General features: G+C 35.8%; 1 protein-coding gene across 1 annotated transcript in view; it reads left to right on the top strand.

The window, feature by feature from the left end:
- LOC104411388 (ankyrin repeat and sterile alpha motif domain-containing protein 1B-like) overlaps nucleotides 1-9,915 on the top strand; it is a gene marked incomplete at its 3' end in the record, with an annotated part of 60,588 nt that overhangs the window by 22,067 nt on the left and 28,606 nt on the right. Inside the window, exon 2 of the mRNA XM_010021791.1 lies at nucleotides 4,915-5,013. Coding sequence (XP_010020093.1) covers nucleotides 4,915-5,013 — 99 coding nt within the window. The remainder of the gene's footprint in view (nucleotides 1-4,914; nucleotides 5,014-9,915) is intronic.

Here is a 9,915-nt window from a genome sequence, read left to right as displayed (position 1 = left end):
TTTCCCTAACCCACACTAACCCTGTTCTTGGGCAAACAAATTTCCAGTACACCAGAAGTATAAAAAAGTTACCAGAAGTTGATGCCAGCGCCCAGTAGCACTTCTCACCTCCAGCTGAACTTGGTCTCAATAATGCCTATACAGCAGGTGAATTCAACTCAACCTCGTAAGTAGCAGCTCTTACACAGCTTTAAGCACCAGATCTACTACTTTTCCTCTTCTGACTGATATAGCTGAGCATAGAAAAAGCTGGCTTAGTTGGCATTGCCAGCCTATAGCCAGAACTCTCCTAAATCTTCTATTTCTTATGTGACAGGTTTTTCTTTTGTAAGCAGGAAAAAAGCCTTAAATGCAAAATTAACTTGTTCTTTCTCTTTTTCTCAGTCAGTTTTTACTTCATTATAAAGTGGTGCATATGCATTTACCTACCTATTGAGTTTTTTTTCTCAAACTTTGCAGTGAAAATCTATGAAACCTGTCTCACACCTTTATCAGGTTTTCAATCTATCAGACAAGGTGAAGAACAGTAAGACCAAAAAGCATATGCAGGTAGTTTGTTCCCTACAGCCCATCTCTTCCAACTTCAGTAGTTGAATTTTCAGATAAGTCTACTCTATCTGCCAGCTGTTTTAAAGCCCCTGTACTTAGGCAACAGAACCAGATGCTGGAAATTTTCACCACAGATCTCCAGCACAGAAAATATGTGAAGAAAGAGTGAAAACATAGTTACAAAAGAAGGGCAATGAGAAACATCCAATCATGCCTGCCATCCCAGTATGTTCTTCTAATCACCATGGTTTATTATCTTCAGGGACAAAGTGCTTCTGTTCCTGCAGGATGTAAAATATGTATTGGTCTTTTTTTTTTAAGAATCTTGAAGTTCTTTTTTCATAGTAAATGAAGTTGTCTACAAGTTTATCAATCTTTTAGTTTGGCTTTTAAAGACTCTGAGCTGTTTAATTTATTGAAGTTAGTCTGGTTTTAATAAAAAGAATAATTTTTTTTTGCTATAAATCTGACATACTCCAAATTAAATTGTTTTCTAAAGATTCTTTATACAAATATCTGTACTTACATACATTTGGAATATGGCATAAAGGTCTAATCCAGCATTTTGAGGAAAGTCGATATTAACTTCAGGTGTAGAGTGCCAGAGATGATTTGTGTGGAACAACCCAAATAAATGCCAGTAAAATCTTTATCTCATAGTGTACCATTATGTATTTTGTTCTGAACTTATTTATAGGAACTATCTCAGATTTTGGCAAAATTTCTTAGGTTTTTAAATTGTGTTGTTTTTCATATGCCTCCAGTCTCCCATATGCAGAGTCGTTTTTCCTTCCTTCTTGAGCCCAACTGTTCTGTGAAACTACTGACTTCTTACTCAGAAGATTGGCTTCCTCTATGTGCTTACAGGCAAAAAGATGATATTCCTGAGAGTTGTGCAGAACCACAGATCTTGGGGGAGGGGACAGGGGTGGGCAGTCAGCTACACTTTTTCCTAACCGGAACTTCAGAAGCAGGATCCTTCCAATTCATAAGTAAGACTACATGTTGTACATTAACAGGACAGGAATTTCAACAGTGTAAGCTGAAGAGAATGAGATCTGAATCTGTCTTAGTGTAAGAAATTTTTATATATTCTTTTTGCTTTAATTCTGAGTTTTCCTTCCAAGTTTTCCTACAGACTTAAGAAACTGCGATATCACAAAGCCTCTTAAGTTTTTATTACATAATAAAAGCATAATAACCCTAGTAGAGACTGCTGTCCTATATTTCCTGTTATAAGAACTTGTTTTGTATATAAGCATATCGAAGTTAAATCTTTGGACTCGAATTCTCTAGGTGTTTAACAGAATAATTTCTTTTTGATGAATGTTTCAGCTAATGTAGCTCAGCTATTTTTAAGTCTAAAATGATGTGAAAAGACACTCTTGCATTCATATTCATTTTAATTACACTTACTGTGTCATCTCTGTAAAGTTAATAAAGGTTAAATTGTGACCAGTTTATAATAAATGTATGCATGGCAGCTAAGAGCAGGGAGAGAATTTCTCGTCTTGTCTTGTCTCTGATCTGCCACAGAAGGAAGTTAGGTTTTCCTCACTCTTAACGTAGGAGACTATGGAAGGAGACTGGAGGAGTACAAGAGTAATCAAGTAAAAAAAAAAGCTCTGGGATTAAGGAGGGAATGGGAGCAGACACCAGGGAAATAGAAATATGGGGGACTGTTCTTTTCTCTTCACAGGTATATCTGCAAAGCAGACAGCAGCTTTCTACTACTGTCAGTTTAGTCCTCTATATTAAGCAATAGTGGATAATACTGAGTATCTAAAGCTTCCTGGTTTGCTCATGTGGACAGATGAAAAGCTGGTTTGGCTCCATGGCAGGAGACAATGAAGTCTTCAGGAGAGATGAGTGTCTGCTACTGTTGACACTAATGGTAACACACAGCAGAAGCTCCAGAACCTGAGCACATTGAAAGATCAGGTTATTACCTTCTTAGACTGGAGACAAGGAGGCCACGTGAATTCCAGGTTTTTTAAAGTTTTAAATATTTGATTTTGTAACATTGACATACTTTAAAAAAATATATAATACCAGCTGCAAAGAAACAAAAGGTACGAACTAACATATAAAGAAAAACAATAATAAAGAATTAATAAAATAATGCTTTCTATGCTATACAGCTTCTATGATTTTTCCTGTGCCTAAGTATTAGTTGGGTTAGGTTTTAAACAATGCCATATTTGAAGATGGATGCCAAGGTTACTGACACACAGTAAACAGTGTGTAGTAGCTCAGTGATGAGTACTCCATGATTGTACATAAACATGCAGTGATGAAAGGTGAAATATGAAAAACAGTGAAATGAAGTGAAAGCAATAGCTATAAACAAAATAGCTGCATTTATTAAAATGAATGAAAATGTACAGCCTTTGTTTTGGACTGGATCCTCAGTTGGCTCAGTTTCCTTAAAGCCATTTATACTAGCTGTTTCCAGCAGCTGGAGAATCCAGCCCAAAGAGGAAGGTTTCTTACCCAGTTCTTCCCATGAGTTTACAGCCTCCTTTAGGTTTCTCCTAAAGGAGAAAGGAAGAAAGGGGGAATTATATTTTATATGTGTTTACCAGGGAGATGAAGGGGTGTTAACCCCACCTCATCACTATCGCTGTTTGCACAGCCTGTGCTGCCTGCATTCTGTCACTATGTGATCTACTTAAACCGGCATGATTGCAGGGTTTCTCCCTTTAGAGCAGGTCTCTGCCTGCTCCTGTTCTGAATGCTGCACCACAAATTCTTTCAGGATATGATTTGCAGACTTGAGTCTTAAATCATACCACTTACTGTGAAATATAATTTTAAATGTAATAGCTTTGCAAAGTTTCCATGATTGCCTTAAAAAAACACCCCTTAGATTTTGCAGGATACTCTGCAGAGTAGCACTTGAGAGTTCTCAAGAGTACATCTGTAAACTGATCAGTCCATCTGAAAAGTGTGAAGATTTAGCAGCTGAACAGGGTGAAGTATTGCATATTCCAGTGTGCTTTTTGAAAGAAAGCTATGTTGCTGTGGAACAGGAGATTTGATATTCAGAAAGAATTCGTATCCATTATTAAGCCCTGATTCAGCAAAGTATTTAAGCATATTCTGTTATACTCCTATTAGCTTTTCATTTTGCTGCTGCTTAAGAGCTCTATTGTGTCAGAAGCAGCAAGCCAAATGGAAAGGTAGAGATGAAGTTTTTATGGGTTTGCTCACATAAAGTCTATTTCATGATAATGTTAAATGAGTAAAAATAATAATTCTTGTTTCTAGCAAATTAGTGTCATAAAACTCCAACAGGGGTAAGAGTTCAAAACAGGTTATCTGTTTTTTTTGCAGGTTTTGTTTGCAACTGCAATAGTTAGAAGCTTTTAAAAATAAAATAAATGTTTTTAAAAGCTGAGGTTTAGTCTGAAATAAAGTAGTCTAAAAAAGGAATACAAGATTTCCAGCCTACTTTGAACAATCTTGATTTGATCCCTGGCTGCAATTCTCTTTTTTCAGCTACTGTTGTGCCTTCTGTGATTCCAGATAGTCACTGCCAGCTAATCAAGTACCTTAACCTTCAAATGCTCAACTAACTATCTAGGTGGTATCAGACTCTTTGAACTTAGGATATTATCCTGTTTGTGTAGCTATAGGTCCTCTCCCTACTGCTAGCAACTCCTAAGAATAAAGGCTTGAGTTGTAGAGGCTTATTTTATGGACTTTTGGGGCAATTATTTTGTGTATTGTTTGAACAGATCATCTTTTTCAGCTGTTTGCATGTTATGAATTATTTGACCTGCCCACAAGCAGGATGATAAGAACAGTGATAGGTAAAGTTAGGATTGCACTGGTACAGTAAAATTTAGGGGAATGGGGACTGTCTGGGGTATATTGATACCACTCTCTTCACTATTTTTCTAACAAGGAACTAAATAATTTTATCCTCATCCACTCTGCTCATTTTATTCTATGTTAATTATTTTCCAGTCTGGAGAAAAATTACCATCATGTATACCTGAGTGAGAAAGGAGGGGAATTGAAAAACTAGGAGGTTCTGGACATTTCTGTAGTCATGTCCTCGGTTCCATTCAAATGGAATAAGGTTCATATCTGGTATATGGCTTGAGTGAGAGCTACAGTTTCTCCACTCGCAGTGCTGCCAGCAGTAGAGTAATTGTCCATGAGCTCAAGCACCTTCCACCATATTTTTGTCATTGTGAAAATGAATGCAGTCATCAGTAATTTATGATTCTTGTCAGATACTGTAAGTTAAGCAAAGTGTTCTTTCTTAAATGCAACAGAAGGGCTTGTTTCAGGCTATTAAAGACATCTGTTGTTTTTTCATTTGTATGCCACTTTTTTTTTTCCCCCCATTTTTAGGGAAGCAACGTAATGGAGGACCAGGATCTCTTGGAAATAGGAATCCTTAACTCTGGACACAGACAGAGAATACTCCAAGCAATCCAGCTTCTCCCAAAGGTATAGTTTCTGTTATTATCCAAGTGAGGGATCTAACACCTACAGCTTTCACATTATTTAAAACACTTTTTCGAACAGAGGTCAAGATAATGCTCTACTGTTTCTGTAGACATGATTTTGCATATGCAAATGTGGCATAAAGTAATGTCATTGCGTTGGACTCACTTTGTATAGACATAATTGGCAAACAAAGCAAGGGAGAGTAAAATCTGTAATTTGAAGTGATGGCTGTTTAGAATTAATTTTATTTATTTTAGGCTTTTCAATCTCTTTATAGACTGTCATTATGTATGTGCAAATAAGGCTGTCAAAGAATTCCAGATTGTTTATCTTTACATAGCAGTTGACCTGGAAATACTTTGCCCCTTATATAAGTATTCTTAAAAGCCATGGATGAAACCTTGTTTTCCTCATATCTGCCTTTCATGTAAGCTGTGGAGACTTCCTGCAGGCCTCATATTTGATTTGCTGCTGTGTACATGAGTTTTACTTCTTGGCTGTGGGCAGAATGACTTACAGTCATTTTACCAATCATTTTTGGTGCTAGCTGGTTAAAACTATAGATTTTAAAATTGGTGATAGAAGGGGATTGGTTTTATATTCTGCATGCCAAAATATATCAGTGGAGGCTTCTATTAGCATTCTAAACAAGAGACATAGTGCACCCAGCAGAATAACTTACTATTTGATTTTGGAAATCTGTATAAAGAGAATGAATGAGGAGAAGTAGACACCAGTAAGGGTCAGAAGGCTGCTATATTTGATGCAGATACTTAGTGCAAAATACTAGGACTGGAATAAAACCTAGCATAAAGTGCATGAAGAGCACATGTAGAATAATTGAGGTAAATAGAGATTAGTCTGCTTGCAATTTAGTAATATTGGAGAATGAGAAGAGTTATTAAAAGACTTTTTAGCCTAGACATGAGGTTGACATTGCTAGAAGAGGCTTTTTAATGCATTGGGGCTTACTGGTGGATCACTTGTAAAAGAGAACAAGGGTTTCTTTTGTATGGGAAAAAAATAAAAGTTATGAACAATTTCTGTATCTGGATATGTTAGTCATATATATATGACTACAATAAGAGTCTGTGCACTGAAATATCAAAGATTATTAAAGGCAATAATATTCCATATATAGTATTAGACAACTGAGCTAAATGGTACAAATAGTAAGGTATATAAAAGTAGCATTGATTATTTAAAATAGATATTTAAGGTTTAACTATTAATTTATGAATTTTTCATCAATGTTACCATTTAAACAAAATGTTGTAATCTTAATCCCTACTCTTAACTGATTATGTATTTTTTCTGTTTTTCACAGAGAGATCAGCTTTCTTGTATTCTTGTTTAAAGTTTTTGAAATTAATGAATGGATTGTTAATATATGATAATTTTATTGCACTTGGTAATCTGTGTTTATGAAGACATTTTTAATAATATCTGCTTTTGGAGAGTATTCTAGTGCTGAGACCAGATTCTGTCATAAAACTCCAACTGAGGTCTTTTTAAAATATGCTTAATGTGAGAAAGGAGGACAGAGCCAAGATCTAGAGGTGTTCTGGAAACCAGTTGAGAACAAGAAGGTTATGCAGTTACTTGGAAGAATGAACATCTTCTGAACCAAAGATAATTGACAGAATGGCTTGAAGCATGGACTGAATAATGGGAGAGGTAGACTTTAGCAGCTTCCCTGTTGAACTACAAAAAACAATTCCTAAGGACCATGTTTTTAATATCTTTGATGCAAGAATGTTACGCCAAAACAAACACAGTCAAATGCTGAAGCTGTGCATCACATTTCTTCACTTAAATGACTTGGCAATACAAGAAAGCTTAGATAGTAAAATACATAATTTCCAATTCAAAACCAAGTTCTTTTGAATGCACAGCTGTCAGAATAGCCATGGGGCCCACAAATTGATTTTATCTAATGTAACCCACCCTTGCTGTATTCACAACAGCCTTCTGAAGATTTAAAAAAATTTCACATTCTGCAAGGAACTGAGAAATATTTCAGTATCTCTGTTTGTTTGTTGATAAGTTCAGCTCTGTCATCATGCATTCAAAATAGTGCATACCATCTAAATATTTTAAGATCTCAAGCCATAATTGAAGCTTTACCAATTTCAATCTCATTAGATAAAAATTCTAGTTTGTTTGTTTTGAACATGTACCTCTTTTCTGTTCCTCATTTAATTTAAAACTTGATGAATCCTTGTGTTTTAGTACTTAATAACATTGCTGATGATGTTATTTTTAGCTTTACTATTAATGTTTCATGTCTTGTGATACTTTTTAACTCAAATTTTAAGGTGGAAGTTAAGTGCTTTAAAAATTATCTATGGAACAAGACTTACTTAAAGCCATATACTCAGGCAGTATTGAACAAGCTTGGAGGGTAAAATGCTCCATCCCTGGTGGTGTTCAAGGCCAGGTGGGACAGAGCCTTGGGCAACATGGTTTAGTGTGACATGTCCCTGCCCATGTCAGGGGGGTTGGAACTAGATGATCTTAGGGTCCTTTCCAACCCTAACTATTCTATGATCCTATGATTCTAAATCAAGCAACAAATCAACTGTCAAGGTTTTAAAATACTCCTTTTTTAAAGCTCTTTTTGTTATTCTCTTCTCATCAACATTCATCTCTGCAGTCTGAAAATGCAACAGGCATTTCGTGGCTGAAAAGAAAGACTGTCTTTATACTCATAATTGCCAGCTTCCTAAGGAGTGATGAATTTCTATACTTCAAACACCAGTAGCCTGTTTAGGAACCACCTTCTAGAGCTTGAAGTAATTTTAAATGAGAAAAAAAACCACATATCTGTCCAAATATAGATGAATTAATTATTGTAGTTTTTAATGCAGTGTTTAACCAGTATAAAAAGGTATGTTTACCCAGATTTCTCAAAATATTTTTCCCTGATGATTCTGTGTTTGGTATGTTTGCATCAGTTATGTAGAGTTGAAATTTTTCAGTTAGATTTCTGCTTTTCAAAATACCCTTTATTTTTGTTGGATTAGAGCTAGTAGCCCAAATTTTCCTCTCACACTAATAACTAAGTTATTCAAATTTCACATTAATATTAACTAGAGCACTTTGTGGCTTATTATTATTAGATAATGTTAAGACACTCCAGTAGAACCCTGATTTGTAAAGTTAATTCTTGAAATGGAAATATTTTATACCTGATATCAGTCTTAGAGCAAATTTGTAGCAGAGTTTGATATGGCATTTCGTATTTCTTCTTTTAAAAAGAATGGAATCTATAAATATTTGGAGAATGATTTTAGAGGTAGAAGATTTTAGGTGGAGACAATGTCCAAAAAGGTACTGAAGCTGCAGGTATAGGACTTGAGGGGAAAAAAAAAAAAAAGTGATCCTGGGAAATAAGCTGTGTGCAGGATATGCTTAATTGACTAAGAAAATACTAGCAGTCATGACATAAAATTTTAGCTGTACTTAAGTGACATAGGAAACTAAAGAGCATTTGTCAAGTTATTTCAGCATCCCAGACCTATGTGCAAGTGATTTCTTAATGGGTTCCTCAAAAGCTAAAAATGTTTTTGAAAATAAGAATTATCCTAGCTTATCTGAGAACTTAGATTAGAAAAAAGATTGGTTTTGTGTGGGATGCTCAGTGTATGGCTCCTTCTCCCAGTGTGTAATGGGAACACATTCTCTCATTTGACAGATGGAAGAAGGATGTTAGCTGCAAGCAGCTTTCTCCTGGCTTTAGAGTTATTCTTAAAGTACGCAGCTTGTTCCTTCCTGTACAGAGTGGTCTCTGCACAAAGCAAGTTCGGAAATCTTGTAGCAGGCAGCCAACCTCTTTCCTGGGTGCTTTGCAGAACCAGACAAGAAGTAGGATATCAAAGGCTATGAGCACATGCTCGCTGTGAGTAGTTATATGAGCAGTAAAGCTGTGCTTCCAAAAAAATGCTGGATCTATTACTCACATGTAACATTCTTTTGTGCAAGCACAGTAAGTCTGCCATTTAGCAAAACAGAACTACTGTGCATTTGCACATTAACTATGCTGTGTATGTAACAGAAAAAGACCACATCATATGTTTGAACTGCTGTATTGCTATTGGCTTTGACATCCCAGAGTTTAGCAAACTCATTTAATCCTGGTGATTAATTCTCTTCCATTTAGCACAGCTAAAAGATAGATCATTACAACTTCTATTCCTAAAGACAGTGTCCAAACTAGGAGATGCTGCAAAATGGTGTCATAATGTTTATGACCCTTTCTGGCCATGACTCCCTGCTTCTGGTCTTCTGGAAGTGAAGATGAAAAGCATGATTCAAAGAAAGTGCTTTCTACCTTGCTGTTTTTCCTCTTTCTAATGCCTCTGGGAATTTCTTTCCTGGTTAGAAATAGGAATAGCTCTAGCTCTATACACTAAAGTACCAACAAATATCCACAGGACTGCTCTTAGAAATTACACTCATAGAAACTCATGAGATCAAAGGCTATAGATTCCTCTTATTCCACAAATTCCAGACTTAAGTCCTTTTAAGATTACATAATATGCAACAGCAAGGTCCTAAACTTGCATACATCATCCTCAGTAACACTGAATGAGACATGATCTTCCCTTGTCCCAGACATCATGTCTGATGAAGAGTTAGAAGGTCTTTTCAGTCTACTGGATGTGGACCTGCCTAAATTTTTCCAGGGGAAAAAAAAAAAAAAAAATGAAAAAGTATGTGGGCATCTATTTTCCTTTAAATTCAGAAGATAGATTCCAACTGCAAAAACCATAGAATAGAAATGATGCCTATTGCAATGCTGGCAGTCTTAGGTAGGAAACACTAAAGTCAGTAGTATTCTGGATTTACCATCAGGGCAGGATCCTGAATTAGGCAGCACTGTGAAATGAACATGCCTGT

Source organism: Nestor notabilis, unplaced genomic scaffold (assembly GCF_000696875.1).
Source record: "Nestor notabilis isolate BGI_N333 unplaced genomic scaffold, ASM69687v1 scaffold7509, whole genome shotgun sequence".
Lineage (NCBI taxonomy): Eukaryota > Metazoa > Chordata > Aves > Psittaciformes > Psittacidae > Nestor > Nestor notabilis.
Note: the sequence above shows the minus strand (reverse complement) of the source record. Positions and strands in the feature narration are given on the sequence as shown.